The 25,129-nt window shown below is 37.2% G+C and overlaps 1 protein-coding gene across 2 annotated transcripts; it reads right to left on the reverse strand.

The window, feature by feature from the left end:
* Positions 1–554: 554 nt before the first annotated feature.
* Positions 555–23,236, reverse strand: RNF2 (ring finger protein 2). 2 transcript variants are annotated; one of them, XM_075182664.1, is made up of 8 exons: positions 22,878–22,928; positions 21,968–22,084; positions 21,086–21,186; positions 20,836–20,996; positions 14,200–14,415; positions 7,112–7,384; positions 4,845–5,016; positions 555–1,439 (listed from the first exon to the last, which is right to left on the reverse strand). In XM_075182664.1, the coding sequence occupies exons 3-8, from the start codon at positions 21,170–21,172 to the stop codon at positions 1,338–1,340; spliced, it is 1,011 nt and encodes a 336-aa protein (XP_075038765.1). In that variant the 5' UTR covers positions 21,173–21,186; positions 21,968–22,084; positions 22,878–22,928; the 3' UTR covers positions 555–1,337. The 2 variants fall into 2 exon arrangements, with proteins under 2 accessions (XP_075038765.1, XP_075038764.1); XM_075182663.1 differs by lacking the exon at positions 21,968–22,084 and having other exon boundaries at positions 22,878–23,236.
* Positions 23,237–25,129: the final 1,893 nt, after the last annotated feature.

Genomic DNA, 25,129 nt, shown 5'->3' on the forward strand with positions numbered 1-25,129 from the left:
GGTTTAAAAAAAAAAAAAAAAAAAAAAAAATTGCATGTTTTGTAAAAAAAAAATTTTTATTTTTTTTTAAGGTGTCAACTTATGAGATAATCTTTCTGTATTTTTTTTTGTTTTTTTTAAAGGTAATTTTATTAGAGTTTTTTCAAAACAAACAGTGAATTTGACACATACCAAGAGATAATATAAACATGGTGTATACATATAAAACTCCAAAATGTTTACTCTCAATAAAAAGAAAGGCTCGGAGTCATTATCTATAATCAGGTATTTTGTACATTTTTATAGTCAGTAGATAAACCAGTAAAGAAAGATATAGAACTACTGGCCCAACTTCACAAATGTATCTCATATCCAAGTGAATTCTGCCAAATGTAAGAAACACCAGTTGTAACGCTTAAAGCAAAATGCACATTTAGCAAAATACACATGTAAGGATAGCTGCACACAATGAAACTTTTCTCTCAATTGCTTTAGCTTGAAATTCAGATGTTTTTGTGTTCCATTATATGTATCTAAAACACATCATGGGGAAAAGGAACAGCTCAATTCAAGACTTTTGCAAATTGAAAAGATTTTATTAACAAATGTCTCAATGTACAGATTATATTGACTTCAACAGACTAGTTAAAGCAGGTTTATATCAGAAACTTGTACAAGATTATAGTCACAAACATTTACATGCCTACAAGAACTTTAAGTATATAAATACATGTGGCACTGCAAAATGTATTTGATTTCAAATAGTGTTTTCCTGTTTTAACCATTATCAATACCAATAACTTGCAACACAAGTCTTATCTGACAAGGTTTCCTTAGTTCTTGATGCAACATGGGGAAGCATAAAAATATTTGAGAACAACTATTTGCGCCTCAGAAGGAATAACAAATTTAATTTTCATAGAAATTATATACATTTTCTACTGTATATGTTTGGGTATAAATATTTCTAAAATGACAGAGCAATGTGCATACATTATGCACCATAACAGACACACATTTGTGATATATATGAAATGTTCCCTTCTGTTTCTGCATTTGTCTGCAAAATAATGCATATTTTCAAATAAGCCAACATATTAAATAAACAAGAAAACCAAGAACATAAAAATAAATCCTTATTATTATGTAAAGCTATAGACCTTGTCTCAAAGAAATCACTTTTGCTCCAAGCAAATGTGAAGGCCAGTCCTCAAAAACACTGTCACAAAATTGTTTTTGTAAATAAATTCACGTATATCTGTAAAATAAGAGGCGTCACTTGCTTCAAAAGTGCAAAGTTCATAACTGTTTGAATCTTCAAATATCAAGAAGCACCTTTCTGAAAGGATAGTCCAACACTATTTGTGCTCCTTGGTGGGTGCGTAGTAGAGTTCCATTGGTTTATTTACCTTCCAGTACTTTTCGCTAACTAGTTCCAAGGAAAATGAGCCATTTAAAACCTAAAAATGAAAAAGGACTGTTTAACACTGTGAGTGGATCAAATTTCCTTTAACATATATTTAACATATATAGTAACAAATTCAATAGTTCTCAACAGTGCCAAAGATTGCATTTGCTATATGTGACCCAAATATGTGCCAAAGATTGCATTTGCTATATGTGACCCAAATATTTGATCATCTGGTGCCTGATTCATTAAGGATCTTAACTTAAGAAACTTCTTATTTCAGTCTCCTGGACAAAACCATGTTACAATGCAAGGGGTGCAAATTAGTATTCTGTTTTGCACATAAGTTAAATACTGGCTGTTTTTCCATGTAGCACACAAATATCAACTTTAAATTTCAGTGTACAAATAAGCTATCAAGTATTTGTGTGCTACATGAAAAAACAGCCAGTATTTAACTTATGTGCAAAACAGAATACTAATTTGCACCCCTTGCATTGTAACATGGTTTTGTCCAGGAGACTTAAATGAGAAGTTTCTTAAGTTAAGATCCTTAATGAATCAGGCCGCTGGATTATATATATGAAGATTAATTACAACATACCTCCCTATTGTAATTTAAAGGACACTAACCCAATACACATGTTGCCTTACATAAAGAAGCTAGTGTTAACATTCCCTGCTATATATGTAAAAGCTACCATACCATGAAAGAATGAGAGATAATTCACAATGTAATTATGCTCTTTGAAAACCCATCACTTTTTTACAGGTAACTTTATCGCAGATAACACTATTCACACTAATGCACCCTTATAACTGTCCCAATCTCCACTCTGAGCCACATTTGCTCCTCTTGCTTCAGCTGAGCCCTCTTCCACTTAGAATGCAAGCTCTCTAATGAGCAGGGTCCTTCATACCCTTTGTTTTCATGTCTGTGTTTATTTTGTCTACCTTGTATGTCCATTTTAAGTATGTATTGTTTTCCCTACTGTATGGTGCCTTACAAATCTACATTAATAATAGTAATAATGTTAGTGTCCTTCAATGGGACAGTGGCTAAGTGGCTAGCACTTCTGCCTCACAACACTGGGGTCATGAGTTCAATTCCCGACCATGGCCTTTTCTGTGTGGAGTTTGTATGTTCTCCCTGTGTTTGCGTGAGTTTCCTCCTGGTGCTCCGGTTTTCTCCCACACTCCAAAAACATAGTGGTAGGTTAATTGGCTGCTATCAAATTGACCCTAGTCTGTGTGTGTGTTTGTTAGGGAATTTAGACTGTAAGCTCCAATGGGGCAAGGACTGATGTGAATGAGTTCTCTGTACAGCGCTGCAGATATAGTGGCGCTATATAAATAAATGGTGATGATGATGATGATGAATGGGACAGGAATATATCTCAGTCAAAAATTACAATCATTCATCATCATCATCATCATAATTTATATAGCGCCAACTAATTCCGCAGCTCTGTACAGAGAACGCACTCACATCAGTGCCTGCCCTAATAGAGCTTACAATCTAAATTCCCTAACACTTACACAAGGACAGACTAGGGTCAATTTGATAGCAGCCAATTAACCTACTAGTATGTTTTTGGAGTGTGGGAAGAAACCAGAGCACCCGGAAGAAACCCATGCAAACACGGGGATAACATACAAACTCCACACAGATAAGTCCATGGTTAGGAATTTAACTCATGACCCCAGTGCTGTTAGCAGAAGTGCTAACCACTAAGCCCCCGTGCTGCCCATTAATGTCTTTTAAAATTGTTTAAATTTAGTCAGAAACTTCTACAAGCCAAAAGGAAATAGGATGGGAAAAAGGAGGTAGCAATGCAGTCTATAGGGACAAGAGAAACAATAGAATCAATAAAAATCAATACAAGAGAAGCAGCTAGACAAGAAGACACAAATAGAAAGGAAACATTACAAAGAGGATGAGGAGATAAGAGCTAGATTGCCAAATTTGTGCGAGTTAACATTAAGAGGATTAGGGTAGTAAACGGAGATGATAGAGGTGGTGTAAAAGGGGCAGGTGGAGCGTGAGGAGGGAATTGTCTTAAGATGCGGCTGGGTATGCAAGTGTGGAAAGGTGAGTTTGGAGGGAGCGTTTGGGATCAATGACTTGTGGGTGTCAAGCTTTAAGAAAATGTTTTTTCCATGGGAGACATGGTTAAACTGTTCAAAGGTATCACTTGCAACAGAGATTATCCATTTGTTTTCTATGATGAATGTCACTGTCAGGTCCTGCATGGACTTGAACTTGTGATCTCTGCCTGCTACTTAGTCTCTAGGATACATAAGTAGCTATCTCTTTCCCTTGCAATTATGTGTGTGTGTCTACTGCATGTTAACAAGACAAGCTGTAGCAAGTTCCTACCAACCTCCAGGAGTATATAGGGCCTGTGGGTAAACTGGAAATTGCTAAAGCGTTTTGTGGAACTGACCCTATATTCAGCCCTACACTGGATTACTGATCCCTGTTTTGCGATTATCTCGTCTCAGTCTTAATCTTAGTCTTTGTTATTTTTGTCTTCTAATCTAATTTTAGGGCTTCATTTACATTTAGAAGATAATCCTAACCCCGTCTATTAATTTGTTATCGTTGGTTATCTTTCTCTTGTCTCCCAATCTTGGCCCTGTCAGCCAAAACTTGCCATGATGTAGTTCTGAAGATCCTTGTGCAATCCTAGGGGTATTGGCATTCCCAAGGGCAGTCCTGAAAGGAAAGGGAGCTGCTATATGCCCAAGAGAATCCAATGATCGGGAACAATGACTGACACTGTGATGTCTGTGTCAGGTGCTATTCCCTCCTATCCTTGCTTTTCTTCCCCAGTAATGATGGTTATCTTTTGTTGTCTCTGTGTCATGTTATACTTTTTTTATCCGGTTTGATTTCTGGTATTAACCTCTGGCCTGGCTTGTTACGTGTTTTGGTCCTCCTGTATGACTAACTGTTCTGTATTTCTGACACTGGCTTTCCAGACTGTTCCTTTTTCTTGACTTTTAATCGTGTCTGTCTTTGCTAGATCTATGAATCATAGTCCCACTGTGAATTATCTCCCACCTTACCATCCTGTCTATTTCTGTAATTTCCTACCCCTGGATTCAGTTCCCTCTAAGCCACTGAACAACAGTTCCGTGTGGATCTTTACACCCACTATGATAGAGACCAGCATGACATTTTAAACTGGTCTGCTAAATGAAATCTAGCTGTCATAAGAAACATTAAATTAAGTCACTGGGAATAATCACCCAAGAGCATAACTGTGGGAGACTTTGGGACATGTACTCCTCAAACATCTGAAATTAGCTTTGCTACCATTGTTCAAATTGATGATACAATAGCCTCTTCTTCCTGCCTTGTGATCTCGGCATTGTGCTATTCAGCTCGTGGGCACTCTGTGGTTACTGAATGGGAGATAAAAAAACAAGAAAAACAAACAAAAAAACTTACTGTAAATTGCCCATTGGCTGTAGCAATGTATATAGTATACTGTTTTTCACTGGCAGTATTCAGATTCATCTGGTTTGACTCCCCTTTACTCCGAAATTCTTCAAGAGCGAGCCTCACCGCAAGATATTTAGATAAATGATCAACTGTAGCATTTCCAGAAGTCTTTATGTACCTTTGAAGTGAAAACATGGATGTATTTACAAAACAAAATTGAATTTCAAAAATGCATTTCTCAGCAGAAAATAAATTGGGACCTATGCACACATATGTAATATGTAATTTTTTCAAATAGAATTACATGTCAACTGTGAAAAGTGGTTGTCTAGAGATTCATTGGCACAAAACCTTAAAGAGGAGCAGGGGCGGATCTAGAAAATAGTTGTCCCCCGGGCGATTTAAGGGGGGGGGGGGGGATTTAGGCCCCGCCCCCTTTCTGACTTCTGAGACTGCACAGTATGTGCAGGTCCGCTCGGCAGTGACAGGCAGGGAAAATGTGCTGCCCGGCTGCTCTGATTGTGTTTAAAACACAATCAGAGCAGCCGGGCAGCACATTGTCCCTGCCTGTCACTGCCGAGCGGACCTGCACATAGTGTGCAGCCGTGAGCAAGAAGCCCCTCTAGGGGAAGCGATTGCCCCGATCCCCCCCCACCCCCCCCCCCCCCGCAGGGGCGAAAGCAGGATTTAGAAGGGGGGGTTTCCGCCCCCCCGAAAAAAAAAAAATATTGCGAGAGGGAGCAGCTCCATTTCGGCGAGTCTGAATCCTACAGCAGCTGCAGCGCTGTCAAGCAGCATCCGCGGCAGTGCTGTATTATACAATACAGCACTGCCGCGGACGCTTCTTTGACAGCGCCGCGGCTGCTGTACAGTACCATTGGTTCGCGGAGGGGAGGGGTTTCTGGAGAATCGGAAACCCCCCTGCGTGCGCCACTGCCCCCCCCCCCCCATGGATCCGCCACTGAAGAGAAGGAACAATAATAGTGTAATACAGACACAACCATTATAATGAGTGAATATATATTATTAGGTTCTCACCTTTAGTAGGTGGAAGGGTGTACAGATTCACTGTTTGGTCTCTAATGACATAACTTTTCATAAGTTTGAAAGTTATGAATGGAATTGAGTGGGGACCATGCAGAGATTTAAAAATTGTGCCTGTATTAATAAGTACTAAATCTCACACTCCCTAGAATGAATATTTATTTATACTTTTAATCATTACGTTTATTCAATATAAGGACACAACTAAATGGTACCATAATTTTTTATACATATGCTAATAATTTTTATTTATATGCTATTCATTTACATACATGCTATTCAGAACAAATGGAGCTTTCAGACTCTGCCATAGATGCACTGTGTATTATTTATCAATGTTAATTGTGTTATTTATGTTAATTATATATGGACACTGTATGTAAATAACTTTTGCACTCGAGGACAGCCTATCAAGCACGACCAAGCTTTTTAAGTTCTCCTACTGATAATATGTTTGCCACTTGTCTTATAACTGAGTCTCATGAAACGCAGTACAAGTAGTTACACTGACACTGGTAGGAACAACGGTAACATCATCTACTGACCATTTCTGATACTGCAGACCAGAATAGGAGTCCATTATTATAAGTCTATTGTCCCTGTGCATCATGTGAGTGCATCCCATGTTTCTGAATTTATTTTAAATGTTACAGTATTGTGTTTACTTTTTTTGCAGATGAGATAAACTCTGTTTTACTCATTATTGATTAAGCAAGATTGTATTTTATTACTTGCCCAATACAAGGTGAACCTTAAGTTGAGCACCTTTTTATTATATTATTAGTAACATCTTTGTTGGGACAAAACTGCACTATATTCTTCTGTATTCAATAAAATGCACATTTCTAACTTCAGAAAGAGAATCACACACATGCTTATTCCTCCTGTTTTGTCCGATTTTGTGCCGTGGACCCTACAGAATTCATACTGTGATTTAGAAGAAATTTGGGTACCTTCATTAATCCCCTCTTGGCTGCACAAGTAGGCAGGGGAAAAAAAACAACCCCTTGCTTCAACTATTGGTTGAACAAGTTGAGATGTCACCAGTTAAATGTTTATCACATCTGTAAAAAAATTGGCCTTGCTGTTAGAATTTGTAAGAGAGCGGCTGAGTAAGATCATTAATGGAATTTTTGGGGTGAAATAACATAAGTAGTATTTTGCATGAAAAAAATATGCAGTTAAATTTGAGATTATATCAATTACTACAGACAATGTTCACTTATTACCGAGTCTGAGCATTATCGTCCTTCTCCATTAGTGTAGGGTGGGGTCTGAAGACCAACTCTATCTCACTGGATCCATCCAACACAGGATCCATTGTAACAGTCTCATTGTTAGTGTCCAACTCTAGACCAGAATCATCAGATGTTTTGGTCCTCTTGTTACTTGGCCCAGCTTCCTGGTTGCTATGTACGGAAGCATTACTGCAGTGGGAACTGTCTGCATTATCTTCAGCTCCACTCCCATTGTCCACTTGCTGCTTCTTACCTCTCTGTAACCTGCAAAGCAAAAGCCATTCCATCATTATCTGGCAATTCTGCCTCTCTCCATTTACACCCTCCGTTTATAATAAGGTAAAACGTAATTTAGGAAATTATGTGAAGCATATGTATAACCTTGGTCTTTTACATTAAGCAGATACAGTGTCAAATATTAAGTGAGCAAAAATACTGATGGAGAGAAAGGCTGTTTAAGAAATGTTACACAGATAACACAAACTTTTGTGTTCTATTTATATGCTAATACACAATTATCAAGATTAAAGTGTGCATAACTGGATGTGCTAAACTCAGCATAAAAACATATTAGAAACAGTGGCACATGCCTCTGAATGCTGCCTTATAACAGCACTTATTTTAAAAGCATGTATCACATGCACAAGGTACAGCTCTGATTTTCAGCCAATATCAACAAATATACTCACATATTCATACATACATATATACATACATACATACATACATACATACATACATACAGACATAAACAAACACACACATAACTGTTTTATTAGCACTGAAAGATATCTGTATCCAATTCTAGCTTTCTGCCCTGGGACTGGTGCTCAAACTTGCTCTCCAATTACTATTTATGTGTTTCAGATAAATATTGATAGGGCAATGTTGCCATTAGATAAATATTTTGCTACTGTTAAATAAAGATTTTGTTGCCAAAAAGAGAAAATTCTAAATTGGCTTACCATTATGTTCTTCTCCTGCGGTTTTGTTTATTTTCCAGAAGAAGAAACTGGTAAGCAGATTAGAATGTTCTCCTTTCCCTGTACACAGCACAAAACAGAAGATACCTATAGTAATTACCTATGCATTGACTCCAAATTGGGATATATCCAAAACCAATAGTCAAATTTGGCTGGAATACAATTTGTGGATTTATTTTATTTGAAGTGCTAATCTACATATTATTCCAAAAAGCAAATATGACAACTAAAGAGGAACTCCACCTTCAAAAAAAAATCCTAGCAATTATTTTTCCAATGTGTAGAAACAGAAACAAATCTTCTGTTGGATACAACTGTATCTAATAAACAGACCTAATATGACCTATCTGTTTCATATCCAAGGGCACCAAAAATTAACAAATCTACTTGATGGATTGAACATGAAGTAACAAAAATGTCTCATGCAAAAAGATCATATTTTCCTAACGGCAGGTTTTGTTTCTCCATAACGAACACAAGATACTGTTCCTGCTCTGTGTATCTATGCAATATATATTATATATATATTTATATATATATATATATATATATATATATATATATATATATATATATATATATGTATGTATATATATATGCAAATGTTTAAATATTCCAAGTCAGAAAGATTAATACTACCAAGCCTTAAAGAAAACCACAAAAGACTTATCTTTCATTAGTTTAATTACTTAGCATTTGTTTACAAATGAATGATAATAAACATTAGTGACATTAAACGTATTTCACTCTACTGGTCTGAGCAGAATAATATTAGTAAAAGACTTTTCTTGACCAGTTTCCTGAATTCTACACATTTCATCACCCAGGCAAGCCCTTTGTATCATTCAGCGGATACAATTTAGGTTGCATGCAGATGAATGCAAATGTAGTAGCAGTAAAAATGACTGTAAAAAAGTTCTAATTTTCAAAGTAAAAGAGGAAATCGAATTATCCCTATTGCTCTCTATTCTCCAGGCTTCAGAATCTGAATACAAGAAAGAAGGATAGGGTCAGGGTGTTGAAATGAACTTGACTGGCACCCATCCATTCAGGTGCTTTTGTCATTGTCACAGTACCACTTTTTAATTACCCCAGACTTTCTAGCCGCAAAACAGCCATGCCACTAAATTGTCTGATTCACATTACAAATCTGAATAAAAAGAACAGATTACTGTACAAGCCTTTTCTTTTGCTACATACAATCAAAACTAGTGTAATACAATGTTTTGCAATGTATATGGATATTGTATGTGCAATCTGCTTCCATTTGTGAAAAATCAATTTCCTGGCCATTCAAAGCATCTGCTCTTTGTTCCATCTTGTCTATTTTACTACTACGTAACTGTTTAACCAGGGCTGTATTAAGGAAATGCAGGCCCCCGGGCTAGTAGTTCTGTGAGCCCCCCCCCCCCAATATATATAATATAGCACTTACCTGGTCCTCTTCTCTCACTGCAGACTCCAGGCTCCTCTTCTTTCTTCTTTTCCCGCTGTCCGTGCAGGCACGGTGAGTAGTGCGCTGCTTAGCAAGGAGATCTCGCGATACTATGAGTCATAGTCTCACGAGACCTGCTCTCTAGTAGCGCACTGTACACCACGGCCGCACGGACAGCAGGGCAGCTAACAGCATCAGATTTGCTGTTGGCTGCGCCTGCCTAGAATGAATGGAGGTCGCCCCCGACACGATCGTAGGCAATATTACATAAACATCTTTGTTAGGGCTCCAAAGCTGCCTGAGGCCCCTGGGCTATCGCCCAGAAAGACCATTAGGTTAATCCGGCTCTGCGTTTAACACATGTAGCACCTGATTCTGAGTTAGGAGCAAAGCAAAAAAAAGGAGCAAATTTGCACATGGATAAAACATGTTCCAAAGCAAGGGTTAGAGACTGATTTCTTTTTTTGCACGCAAAAAAAATACTGACTGTTTTTTCATGTAGCACACAAAAACTTAAAAACTTTATTTTAACACTGAAATTAAAGTTAATGTATGACATGCCGTATTCCAACTATATATCAGTCCTTATATTTTAAATTTACCTCCCCCTCCAATCCAACATAGTTTTCTTTGCTTTGCTCTTAACTCAGCATCCGGCTTGTAATGTCTAACAATTCTTTCATCTATTTGAAAGCACCAACGAGAAAATTATTTCAAAAATAAATAAATAATAATAATAAAAAAAAACTTGGGACACAGATTGAAGTCGAAATGAAAATGTCTTAACATATTAACATAATATGTCAAAGCTGAACTCCCAGCAATATAAAAGATTTTACTAACATGATGCACCTTCCAACAGGAGCCCCGGGGGCTGCTACAAGCAGCTGTACTTCTCAGGCATTTCTTCTCACAGGCCCCTGATGAAAGCCAGGACCAATCTCCAGCCGCAATGAAGTGACTTTGTTTATGTAGGTGGCAGTGCAGCATAAATAGTTACAAATGGTGCAAATCCTTTGCATAGGTTTACTCACCAACCTTGGTTGATCTTGTACTGCAGCTAAATCCTCTGTTATTAATTAAGCGTTTCGATTCTTGATAAATTCAGTTGTAACTCCTTATATATAATATCAAATATAATCCTACTACTATGGGGGATGGTATAAGATCTAGAGTCTACATGTATACAATCTGAAAGAGCCTTTTGCACTATCCTCTATTTCTTTTCCTGACACAATTCTTTTATTTACAGGAAAGAAGCACAACCAAAATTGACTTTAAATAAAATGATTTAACTAAATGGGAATGTTTAAAACAATTCAAAGTCATTTTATGAAGTATGTTATACAGGATTTTCTATAGAATATACCATTAGGTCATATAAACTTCTGTCACTCAACTTAGTTTATTAATAATAATAATAATAATAATAATAATAATAATTCTTATGAATTTATCTGGAATGACATTGTCTTATAATTTTATATTCTTCATCATATTCCATATGACCTACATTGTCCTTTTAGAAATATTCCTGATAATTTAATGCAGTTAAAATTAATTAACATAATACCTAGTATATTTATTTGCATTGTAAAGTTTCTAGTGACCATCAAGATAAAACACTTACAGGTATATCTTGCAAAATATTCTTTATTATGTAATATTTCTAATACATTAGGGCTCTGCTTTCTGTCAGATCAAGACATTATTTTGGCATTCTTTGAATAAACCCTGACATTTGAATCCCAGGTACATTACACCGTTCATGACCGGAGGTAGATTTGCCAAGACTAAATAATATTTTCCTACATTATCAACAAGCAGCTCCCCTCTGCTCTGCCAGCTAAATGGCTAGGAGGGCAGATAAGGGATTCACAACAGTAAAAACTTATACTGTTACTCTTTTGCTGTAGTGGTTCGCTAACATAGGAATCACATAGTCATCGATGCTAAGTGACCAGAGTCAAGAGACAACCAGTGATGGTGCTCTGACAGGCCAACCCTTTTATAATGACCCAAAAAACTTATTAAAGTCCTGTCATGTCTGCTGCACATGTATAATGCACAGGCATGAAGGAATTTAAATAAATTATATGCATGTAGTCCATCAAATCCCATTAATCACTGGTGAGGAAAAATCCTTATACACACTTTCTAACACTGGTCACATATGGTAAAACATTTTATTACAACAACAGAAAGTGACCTTCTCAACAAATGCCCATAGCACCACTTCTTGACTAGAGTATGCGTTTTTGAGGGCTTCCGCAGCCAACGCTAGTAAAATGTAAAATGAGAAAATTATAAATAAATATAAAACATAAATAAATATAATGGTTATACAGTACGCCAAAAGAAGTCCCAATTGTCCCTTGATAAAATATCAGTCCAGCCAAATTGTAGATACAGGTAGCCGGATTCCTTATAGCACTAGCGGTATAGAAGCCGCGCGTCTTCCCTCTTATAGCCCGATCTCCACAGGCACAGAATCATCTAAAAATCAAACAGAGAGGGGCGCTTCCATAGTGTGTTATCAGACTTTAATGGTAAAAGATCATTTGCATATACACATATCAAAGACTTTGGTACGTGTATATGCAAATGATCTTTTACCATTAAAGTCTGATAACGCACTATGGAAGCGCCCCTCTCTGTTTGATTTTTAGATAAAACATAAATAGTATACAGAAAATAAACTGATGAAAAGTCAAGTGAAAACATATTAACAAGGGAAAAAAGAATAATAATTTAAAAAATACAACACAGCAAGTAATTATGGTCCATGACAAAAGGCAAGATAGGCACACAAAATCCTTTGATCAACGAACCAATAATTGTATGTATAGACAGAAATTAATATCTAGGCCAATGATTGGTTTGATTAAACAAAAGATTTAAAAAAACAACTACAAAAGTGTAGAAATGTGATTGCCACCAACTACATTTCATTTATTTGCATTTTTATTTTTTGAAATATGTGAAGCAGAGCCGTCTTAACGTATGGGCACGCTGGGCAGTTGCCCGAGGGCCCCACGAGCATAGGCTCCCCATAAACGTGCCAACTTTTCAGTATATTACTTCAGGAGATTTAAGTAGAAACTTCAAACCCTTTATATTAAAATGTTTAGGTGGACTAACCACCTCAGTATCAGCTGTTATGTGTACATGCGATCTTGCTATTGCAAATACATACCTTGACCTTGAAAGAAAACAACGTACGCGTACTAATTGTACATAAGCAAAACAAAAACAACACACATGATTTCTTGAAGACATAAAGCTATAATAAAAGTCTTCTAATATTTTTAAGAGTCTGCGTCAGTTGCTTCCCTCTGCTAGTAGTAACACTGATTTTGTTGGGAGGTACCAATAAATATAAGTTTAATTTAATAAAGAATTTACATTTTTATTCCTGTGAGTGGTTGTATAGGTAGGTCCCAGTGCACTGCTTTGCCCGGGGGCTGTTAAGACAGCCCTGATGTATTCTGAATTTTGCAGCATGCATGGAACATATTTAGTTGAAATGAATACTTGTTATTGGTAGTTGTATAAACATAACAAGAACATAATATACAACATTTAATAAAACAAACCACATAGACAATTATTAAAGGACAGAAACAGTAGACAAAGCACCACTTACAATAAAATCAGCCAGTTGTAATATTACAAGTAGAGTGTTCTGTGTCACAGAGAAACAACGCAAAAATACAATCTTTCAAATGACTGAAGACAATACCTCTGCATTACTAGTCATGTATTTCTTTTTAAGAGCAACATAACATCTGTGATGTAACTGAAAGACTGCAGTCTAACATACAGTAGATTCTCTATACCTATCTCCAGCAAACCTTGCATACATTACAGAAAGTTGTCTGACTGAGATCTCTGAAAGACATCTGTATGATTTTAGGCCAATAAGTCCAAATCTGTATGGACTTTGTCTAAAAAAGCATTTAGAGATATATGATCAGACAGAACGGTATAAAACATTACAATTGACATAGCAGCTGTAAAAAATAAATAAATCATAAAATGAACCAAGCTCATTAAAGTATGACATGAGCAAACACAAAATGAAATAAGGGTCATTGATCCAAAGATAAATGAGTACTCAATGCATAACAATAGAGAAAAAGCATGACGGAAACTATCAATGCATACATCACTAGAGCGCCATGGATTTTCTATAATATCCGTGTGTACAGGACATCCATAAATTGAGTTAATCCGTGAATTAAGATAAGTTTGCACTCTGACCACAGTAATATAAAATATGTAAATGGGGTGCTCTTACTAAAATAAAAGTCTCAGATTTCATAAAATCACCTGCTTTATTTTCTGAACCATGAACCTTTACAAAAGGGCTAGAGTTCTGAAGCAGGCATGATAGGCCTTGCAAGACCCATATTTTAAATATTTAAATGATTAAACATAAAGTACCTAGACTTTAAAGCTTTGCCTCTGTGAATCCTATTAATAAAGCTCCGATAATACAGAGGCAATAATTGTACCCAGAACTGGTTCAATCTTCTTTAGATCAAATACAAAAAAAGAACTAAAAGTTTTTCAGTCATCTCCCTGTGATGCAGAATAAACCACTCTGCGTTGACGCAGAGCTCTCCATCTTGTCACATAGAACTACCCATAGACTTTACCTGTTCATTGCTTGTATTTTAAGGCCCTCCTCGATACTGTGGCTCAGTGCTTGTTGATTGTTATGTTTGTTGATCCTGGCCAAAACTCTTTCCTGGTGAGCTTCATATTCATCGCGACTTGGGTAGATTTTACTGATAAGTGCATCAAAATTTGGGTCTGGCCGTAATGATCTTTTGGAGACTAATTTTTTGCGACATGTTGGGCATTCTTTGTTTCTGCAGGAAAAAAAAAACATGTTTTTAAAACAAAAAATAAAATAGTATTGTGTTGTTGTATAGTGTAACTCTGCATAAAGATTGTGAAGAAAATACACGTAAAATGCAAAATATATCTAATTCTAACTAGCTGACCGTCACGTTTCATCCATTCCATTATTTATTTGCACGTTTTAAGTTACTGAAAATAGTGAAAACTGCTATGGGAAAATGAAACACCATTTATCACTCCAATGTAATATTCATTCCTTAGTGGCCAAATTATAAAAAATCATTGGGAAAAGGTTACTTACAAAGCAATCATTTTTACCCCAGTCATCACCTAAGGAAGTACCATTAACTTACACCATAGCAGGCATATAAAATATATGGTCTTCAAAATAAATATATTTTCAGTACAAAATCATTACCCCTAACATAAGATTATATCAATAAATTAGATGAATCTTTCAATCATTGTCAAGACTATGCAAACTTGCACAACAAGATGTATTTGTACTTTATGGTATTTGTGTATAATAGAGCAGTCCCGATAGCGCATTAGAGTGCGTATAAACACAGAAAGACGGTCATACAATATAAACACACCATTTTCATAAGTTGGACAAAAGTTGTGTGTAGAACTGAAGCTGTATAAACTGGAATTGATAATGTACAAGCACAGAGCTCCACATGATTTGGTCCTTTTTGGGAATATTTTAAATATTAACAATAAAGTCATTAATACCACTGACTACAATAGAGTTTATTTGACTATACTCAATCATGTTCCACCACTTGCACTCTGATTTTGCTTCATTTGAAAGAATCTCATGGTTATTCTTCTTTCTGTTAAGTATCATAAAGGTATAGCTTATTCAATACACTAACTATCTGTATCCTGTTGTGTTTTTATATGAGTGGGAACTATCATATGCTTGCTGAAAAAAATAAAGTAAAAGATTAGTCATTTATGCCAATAAACAACATTTGCTTAAATAGCATGTACGCAAACTATAATGTCTATTAGTTTTAATCGGGGACAGGCAACATTCCACATTCTTAAAGCTGATGTCTTATCTCAGCCACCATAGGGTTTAAAGACAAACTTCAGTAAAATATAAATTCATTAAAACATGAAAGGACATTTTGATACTTTCACAAATATGTTTACCCTACTCACAAGGGTCAATTTGTCATGTGTAAGGTCCAGTCAGATAGGGCGCATTACGAAAAATACACCTGAGCTGAATTAACCTCTCTTGGAACAATTGTGCTAATGCTAACAGGCTTGTTATTTAAAGAACTTTATCGGGAAGGGATATTTTTATTAATAAATTATGGATGGTTAAATTATAAATACTTTAACAATCATATATTTTTATCAAATTGTGAAACAATGTGTGTGGACGACAATACAATCAATTCTAGATGGCCAATTTGATCCGGAATCCCATTGGATTAGGTAGAAACATTGCATCCAAAACAAATAGATTTAAGGTGAAGTGTATAGATGGTAATCATAAAAATAAACTCTAAAGAGCCTACAAATGTCCTACATTTCTGCCCTGTCAGGTCAAAATTGTAATGTGGGCGAATCATTCGCTCATTATTTAAATTGCAATATGATTAAAGACAGCTGTGTTAAATGACTGGATTGCAGAGCATGTACCTCAATTGTACATTCAAATTATTGCACAGAAAATCTATACGAAAATAACAAAAGAGCCACTATAGCCAGTTTAACACAGGGTTGTCAAAAAATAGTCACATCTGCTGTTGTGTAAGTCTTACTCCATTTTTGTACATTTGACAAGTCAAAATGGTTGGCACCTAAATTTTGCAAGTAAATTGATCTGCTTTAGCTATCTTTGTAGAGTTATTTTTAAATATATATTAGCCCAATATATGTTTAACTAGGAATAACCATTAGAAGTTAACAATTCAAATGAACTAATTCAGAACTGGGCTAGTACCCAAACACTGGCATGTACACCTTGCTCCAAGGGTTAACAGAACAGTAAGGTCAAGAACCAACACAGATCAAAGAGTGTTATAATTAAATTTATGATCAAACAATGGCTAGATAGTAGAGCCCAGTGTTTCTGAGAACATCCATAGGTTCAGAATGACTACTATCCAGTGAATTAAAATAAATCCCTTCACAGCAGAGGGAAGGGTTAAACCAGAAATAACATTTTTTTTGTTAAAGTATGCCACCTCTTATGTGAAAAAAAAATACCTCAAGATATTAAATTCTCAGTGTTCTCCCCAGAAAATTTTGCCAGTTGGGTGGCATTAAGAAGTATCTGGCTGGGGGCAGCTGTAATAATTTGCAATAATATTGAAAAATTTTGGAGGATATTGCCCACACTCCCATACCCTGCTCCCTACTCCTCACTGACGGCCGGGTATTTCATCATCACTTCCCTACACTGTCAGTGCTTCACTCCTTCATCACACTGTTCCCCCTTCATCACACTGTGCCCGCTCCTTCATCACACTGTTCCCCCTTCATCACACTGTGCCCGCCTCTTCATCACACTGTATGCCCTCCTTCATCAAACTGCTCCACTCCTTCGTCACACTGTGCTCCCTTCATCACACCTTGTCCCCTCCTTCATCACACTGCTCCACTCCTTCATCACATTGTGTTTCCTCCTTCATCACACTGCTCCCCACTTTCATCACAGTGTTACCCTCCTTTATCACACTGATCCCCTACTTCATCACTCTGTTCTCCTGTTTCATCACAATGTCTCCCCTCTTTCATACCACTGCTCCCCTCTTTCATACCACTGCTCCCCTCCTTCATACCACTGCTACCCCTTCATCACACTGCTCCCCTTCTTCATCACACTATTTCAACTAATTACAGTTCATAGTTAGTACAGAAGATTTCCCACTGAGAATCTATTGATGTACCCATTTGGGCATTAGGGATAAGGATTTTTTTTTAATCTTTACTCACGGTAAATTAAGGAACTAAGATTAGGTATTCTGTTTTTTTGGTCTTTGATAGTCTTTTGGATTACACCATATCAAGGGAAGAATCAAAATATGCTGATGAAGTAGTATGACTACGGATTCTATTGACAATGTATAGAACATGGGCTGGTAAGTACTTTGTTACCAAATAAAGATTGTTATTAATAAGGTGGGTGTTTTACAATGCTGTCTAGCTTCAGCAGCCGGACAGCATACATGACAGTGTAGTAAGTGACTCTCCTTTACAGGGTTTCCACAGCAACAGACCATTCCTCACTGCTCATCAGTGAATGCAGAAGGGAATAAACTGACTGCTGACAGGGATGTTATTTGTTTAGTAAACTACCCCTATAATAAGCATCAATGAGTAAAGATCAAAGAAGAGATGTTGAGTTAGCAAAAGGCAGCACCCTGGTGATCAGACCTAGTCTACCTCCCTTTTTCACAAGCACCCTTCTGCTTCACCCCATCCTCCCTCTCCCTGCACAATAAGCAGAATGCCTGTGACACCGTTTCCCATGCATCTTCTTTGAACCATTAAAACCAGTATTTGCCTTTACAGCCCACAACTTTCAGTTAAAAATGTTCCTGCCACACTTCTGTTGTCACAACAAGTCCTGGTCTACCTTAATTGTATCCAGTAATGTATAAGGGAACAGATCTGTATCACTGTTATTTTTTCGTCTGTTGATATTTCTTTGCTTTGTAATTCTAAAATCTCTAAAAATGGAAATTCTAAAGTTCTAAAAATGAAAAATAAAGATCACATAAAAAAAGAATCCCTGGTTACATCATAACTAGGTTTGACTACAAGAGTATGGCTCTGACCACAGTAATAGCAAAGAGTTCTCTAAACCTGGGAGCCCATACATGTTAGGAACAGCTGCAATTCAGAAGGTGAGAATGGTAATGTTTATTGGCACAGACAAAGGAGGGATTAATGTGGATTTAGGATGATCAATTGGAATGCATCCTATATTACATGCAGTTACATCATACTTGCCAAATCTCCCGGAATGTCCAGGATACCTGCATGAAATCCGGGAGAGCAGGGCATGACCCTGCAGCTGACCACTTTTTAGTGAAGTGGACTGGATAAGAGCTACCATGACGCAATTCTCAGGGAATTACGTCATTTTGGCCCTGTCCCCGCTGTAAAACGACGCGTCGTTACGTCATGGGGTGGGGCCAAAAATGATGCGATTCACCAATCATGTGATTGAGTAAGTGATGGCAGAGCTGCATGTGACAGGGACAGTAAGGACAGGTAAGAGGTTAGTGGGACTAGCAGAGTCACCCCAGCTCAAAATTTGCCTACTACTGGCCACTGTAATATATTGCTCAATCGCCTTAGAGAGGAATTCCATGACATCTCTGAGTATCACAGTCACTGTTAACCCATTGAGTGCCATAGCCCAGACAACTTCTGAATGTCAAAGAGAAAACAACTTTAACATTGAAGTGGGCAGGTTAACATGCAGCCAATCCAAGTACCTAAACCTTGATAACAAGAAGAATTAGTGTCAAACTAACAAGGGAATACTGTGGTGTCAAATACAAATATACAAGAAATCCATATATTCAACTCATTAACTCTTCTTGCATTAAAAAGACTCAGTGCAAATAATTGCAGGGACCCAACCCTGTGCTAAAACCAAAGGAAACCATGTATATTGTGTTGCATCTGTTCCACATCAATTTTGTGTAAGAGGACAGCGCTTTAATTCGTCGCCATATGGAGTCCTGTATTTCCAATGCAGTAAAAAGAAGCCAGAACAATATTCACAAAGTGCATTTAAAATGTGCTTAAAAACCATATGTGTACACTCTCACATGTGTGGCAGTATATCTCGCGTGTCTGATTGTTCAGTGTTTGTTTTGCACAGTTCTGAAATTGCTGGCTTAAGAAAATTATAACTATGTGTGAAGGTAAGCACACCTGAATATGTAGACAAGTTGAAATGTGTCTATTATAATAAATATTGTATCAGTAAAATAAAAAGCTACCTCAGAAAAAGTCACTTTAGAATTCTTAAGTATAAAAGACCATGTGCTTTTATATTTTACATTGGTGATAAATTAAAGACAACCTATCACCTGTAATAAAGCAGCCATATTGCATATTGGCATGTACACTATGCATTATTAACAAAATATAGTCATCTGGGATTAAAAAAAATTGCATTTTAGTTGAGCCACATACTGTACTATGGTCTCTTTGGGGTGGCTCTCTTCCTAAGTCGCTGCATTCTCAGGACCGAAATCTGTATGAAGGGAGCGACACAGAAGTGATCTGTAATCATGATGCAGTATACAGCCCAACTCAGATGTCCAACTATTTTCATACAGTGGGGACTTATTTTTGGGGTGTTTTTATTTCCAATAAAATAATTTTTACACTTGTATCTGTGTTTTAGTTACTTATTTCCTTGATGCACTACAGGTCCCAGGGCATGCTGGTGTTTGTAGTACTACAAACGCCAGCATGCACGAACACTTAATGGCACTCTGGACATGCTAGGACTTGTAGTGCACCAGGAACAAAATGGATTTAGGCATTTATTTAATATTAACCCACACCCACCGCTCAAGGGGAGTGGGAAGAGCCCTAGTGCTTTTCAGCACTGGGATGGATAAACCAAGAGGAGGTGGGGGGGCCGCAAATGATTGCGGACCCAATCTCCCTAGGGATTTCAGCCCTGTGCTGACCAGCATGGAGCTGGGTTGGCATTATGGCAGGGGGACCCCCACACAGCAGATTACCCTGCTATAGTCCCACCAGTCCAGGCTGGGAAAGCCTAGTGTTGGTAATAAAAAAAATTGTGGGGACCCCTTGCTTTCTGTCCTCCTGATTTTGATGGTAGCACTAGGGTTGGTTAAACTAATTAGGGGGGAAGGGGGTACGTTGTTTTTTTTTGTTTTTGTTTTTTACATTTATTTATTCCCTTCTTTTTATTTTTAAATACAGCAAGGTCTGTGCTGATGGTCTGCAGCAGCAGCAGCACAAATCTTGCACCAGGAGAAAGCACCCGCAAAGGATACATCTCCTAGAGACTTATCTGCTACCAACTCAGCATAGCACATAAAGAGCGTGAACACACCTTTACATTGCTAGACTCCCCCGTTCTCCCTCTCTAAGCGAAGAGAAGGGTAAGAAGGAGATCTGTCTCAACTGAGACAGATCCTTGGCTACTGCGCATGCCTATATGAATCCCTTAGCGTCTAAAATGGTTAAATCGATAAAGCAAACTAAAGGTGGTCTAATGCTTTAAAACTTTTTTTACTTATATAAAAGCAATTTTACCTAAATTGAATGTAGGTAATAAAATATACAGCAGAATAAAGTAACAGGGTTATTAAAGAGGGTGAGTAGTTTATCAAGTGGATTAGACAGGCTTTGGACCAATAAAAAACAAAAAAAAAGTAAAATAAAGAATCACACTCGTTACTTACCCACTTCGGAGAGCAGTAATTATGCAGTCAGCACAAAACCTGTGCAAACATTCTTTCGTTGTCATTGTGTTCTTCAGCATGTCAAGGCATATTGGACACATCAGTTCACTGTGCAGGCTTCTGGGTGACACTACAATTTCTAAGCCATCTGTAATTGCTTCCTGTTCAAGGATATAGGAAATATTTAAAATATAAATTGAAAAAACCCCCCAAAAAAACATAAGTCTTCCAGGAAAATACACGCGATTACCTGTGGCGTTCTTTGCAATTCATACAAACTTAGCTCCCATGTTTTGCTCAGTGGTTGAGCGCCATTGGTTTGTACTGCCTGAGACATAGTGTCTGAGAAATCTAATGGAAATAATAATAAGTTTTATCATTGGTAACCAGTTTATGAAAAAAATTCATATGAAGATAAAAATAGAAAGTCATAAGATATATGCTTGGCTTTCCTGGAAACACACAGTAAACGCTTAGAAATATTAAAGTATTAAATGCTGCGTTTTACCATACCTGTAACACTAACATCACTTGTTTTTTAACTATATAATTTAATAAGTGCAGCCAGGGGATGGCTGGCAAATTATAGCCTGGTGGGCAAGCTTGAACTCAGCAGCCTATTAGAAACTTTTTAAAGGAAAAACAATGCAGGTGGCCAGTGACCCAGCCCAAGGTAGCTCACAATGGGACTAGCCCGGGGGGCATATGCCCCCCAGCCCAGCCTGCCCCGAGTGCAGCATATCCTCATCTAAGCACTTGCACATAGATATAAACATTTGCTTAGGCATAGAGTAGGTGCGCACTCATTGTCGCAGTCATAGCCTCCAGCATTTTGTGAAATACTGTCGGGATTTAACCTAAAGGGCGTGCAATTCTTTTTATGTGCATGGTTCAGAGAGCTGAAATCATCATCACACAGTAGTACCAGCTGTCACTTTAGACCCTTCCCCCTCATCCTTTCTAGGTATCATTTTCTTATAAAGTACTGCTCCTTTATTTCTGTATAATTTCTGAAAATCAGGGAGCATTTAACAGTCTTTATTTCAAGTCACAAATATATTTAATATATGTATTTTAATGAATGTGTGTACTTTACTTTACTCACACATTGATGCACAGTCGTATTACTTACTTCTTGATGCAAATTTGCACTAATTTTTTTCTGGCTAAAATTAGGTCTTACAGTCTTTTTGGTGGCAGATTTTTGAGGATCATTTCCAGGTCTTGGACAGTCACACCTCCATACCACCTAATTTTTAAATAACATGCTCTGTAAAGTTAAGCCTCATTTTGCAGATCACCCATAAGGTGCATCTTGCGCCTATAACCCTCTATTTTGCTCCATTCTAATTTATTAACCTTGCAACAGCAGCATTCATTTTATGCAACTGAACACACAATCCCATATATTTAGTCACACAGCCTGCAAATGCTAATTTGTGGTGTAATATTACCATTTTCAGGACTCATGCACTATAAGTCCACTTTGTAAATCACCCCCTCTGAAAATTTTACAGCAGATTCCATAGGGTACATAGTGGTCACACTATCAGGTAAGATGAAAGAAAAATAGCAGTGAAGAATGAAATAACTTGAATGGTGGTAAGAAGATGCAAGAGATTGAATGTAGCAAATCAAGTGATATCTATTATGTACAGTTTTATATTAAGCTTGCAGCTGCTAACATACATTTTGCCATTAGTATCTAAATATATATCTTTCAAATCATGGATGTGGTTAATTGTTGACATCAACCTTCATTTCACTAAATGATTTTTCCAAGACAACATTATGTATTTAAATAAAATAACCGATTTGTAAAGCAGACAAAGCCATGTATCAATAACACTGGGTACACATACACAGTCCACACAATGGGACTACTTGTACAGGAAAATCCCTATTGTTAATAAAACACATAAACGGTGTCCAATGGACATTTCTGCAGCACAGAGACATCGGCTGCAATTTTCCCTGTGCATTTGCAGAATGTTTAGTTTAGAATGAACGTACATGATAAACATAAATTAGCTCATACTCACACTTTGCTCCGTTACCACTCGACGACCTGTGATTTGTACCCCGATATGCAATGTACAGTGCTTTGTGTATTGTGATGTTGGGTGCTAAGTTCTTGTAATCGGGCTGTACAATATGGCGCGGGCCCAGCAGCATCCGCAATGGAGCTCGGGAAGATACTGCATGCACTGTGTGAGGGGAGGAGAGACAGAGGAAGACAGACGAAGGAGGAGAGAAAATGAGAACAACCGAGAGTGAAAGGGAATGAGGGGATGGTGAATGAAAGACTCAAAAACACAAAAGAGGATAATATCACAAAGGGGAAGAGTTCTTGTGCGGCGTAGACCATACCAGAAAGTAATTGAGACAATCAGTTTGTGCAAAGGGTCGTGGGGTGGAGAGAAAATGGATGATATTAAAGTGAAATCTGAAGAAAAAAAATCAGGCAGGTGTGAACTTATGAAAGCATAATTGCATCTGTCCCTATTTTCCAGGGAAAATGGCTGTTAATATTCAATGAGTTATTTAAATAAATTCTAATCAAATTATCTTTTTATTAATAAAGCTGTGACATATTACACATCGCTGTACATTGATGGGATCATGACATGACACAAACTCCATCATACCTGCCAACTCTTTCGGGAGAGTAGGGCAACCAACCGCATCTGCCCACTTCAGTAGGATTGGGCAGAAATAGAGCTGCAATGAAGCGATTCACAGGGGGGTATTCAATTGTTCCTCCGGGCGCCGCCGGAACGAGCACGTTAAAACTATTACCGTGGGACCCAAACTGCGTTTTCCCCCCTGCTATAGTGCCTATCACCCCGGCTGGTTTGCCAAGCGCTGGTTCAATTAAAATAGGGGAACCCTACGCAAAAATTTTCAAAGATTTTAACACACACACACAGCAATAGCCTGCCAGCACTAGGGTTAAGACTAAATAGAGGGGAGAGCAAACGCTTTTGGTTTTAAAAAATAAATAAATGACATGCTACTTTTCACAATTTTGAGAGCTGACTGAGGTCAGGCACAGCCCCCCCCAAAAAAAAAAAAAATTAAGTTTAAATACATAGGACTGCACCACTAATGGATGTTTTTGAAGGGGGAACTTTGAAAAAATTATTAATTATTACACTGTTATTTTTTTTAAAAAAATAGTACTTTTCAGTTTTCAGGTTATTTTAATGAAATTTTACACCTATTTTTTCAGTTTAATTTCTATTTTTCTTAACTTAAAATTTTTTTTTTTTCTTTGAGCAGACCAAGGAGGTGCGAGATGAAACAGCAGATTTGCCTGTTTCACCCACAACGTTAAAAAACAATTGAATAGCTTTTTCCGCTGAGGGTTCACATCCAGCCTATACTTTAACATTGACAAACGTTTGGAGCGCCATAAGACCTTTTCGGTAAAAAAAAAAAAAAGATTTGAATTGCGGGAGAAGTTTCCGCGCTCAAAAATAAGAAAAAAAAAAAAAAGACTTAACGCGCTCGAACTTACAAACTCGCTAACAATTGAATACCCCCCTTAGAGAATCATGTCATTTTGGCCCCGCCACCGCACTGTAGAGGCCTGTGTACTACAGCAGCCCTGCGCCCGAATTCAGGCGCACGCAAAGCCTAAATACGGACATCAAATTCTGAGCGTGAGTTGCGTTCAGAATGCATGCCATAATGAATCAGGCCCTTATACTCTAATATAGACACAGCCAAATAGCATAGTTTTATATCACAACTGCTATAATTATACTATTAATGTATTGAAGCAACTCCCATAAAGGAAAATATTGTATCACTTCTGCAGTTATATGTATTTCAAAATATAGAACTGATACACTGTACAGGAAAAAATTCAAGGACGTAATATCCTTTTAACTGATATCTTGGATCCAATAACTCCTGAATCACAATCAAGCAAATGATGTTGTCACTTAGTTAATAAATTTGTGCCGACACATACATTAAAAAAGCTTTTTCATCCTTCGTTTGTTCACAGCATTCTATGGTATTTATATGTACTTAATTTTTCAACATACAGGGTGTTTCAAAAAGATGGACCCACTTTCAAAGCAATATACTACACCAGTGGTTCCCAAACTTTTGCAGTTCGCGGCACCCTTAGAGTCTCCAAATTTTTTCAAGGCACCCCTCCAAAATAATTACTGAGCAGTCCTGTTTTAGAAGTAGTTGGGTCAAAAAATTGTGATAAGTATTTAGGTCACAACAGAAAAACTTATTTAGTTGTATGCAAAAATGCATCCAGACACTCTGCCCC

Source organism: Mixophyes fleayi, chromosome 8 (assembly GCF_038048845.1).
Source record: "Mixophyes fleayi isolate aMixFle1 chromosome 8, aMixFle1.hap1, whole genome shotgun sequence".
Taxonomy (NCBI): domain Eukaryota; kingdom Metazoa; phylum Chordata; class Amphibia; order Anura; family Limnodynastidae; genus Mixophyes; species Mixophyes fleayi.

Bases quoted from the DNA above. Each gene is read 5' to 3' on its own strand.
- RNF2 (XM_075182663.1), bottom strand. From the start codon at position 23,010: ATGCTGCTGGGCCCGCGCCATATTGTACAGCCCGATTACAAGAACTTA. The intron at 7,385-14,199 runs GTAAAGTCTATG...TTTGCTTTGCAG, and splicing joins AAAATACAAGCAATGAACAG to GTTACAGAGAGGTAAGAAGC. The intron at 1,440-4,844 runs GTAAGTTTTTTT...TTTCATTTTTAG, and splicing joins CAGCCAATGGGCAATTTACA to GTTTTAAATGGCTCATTTTC.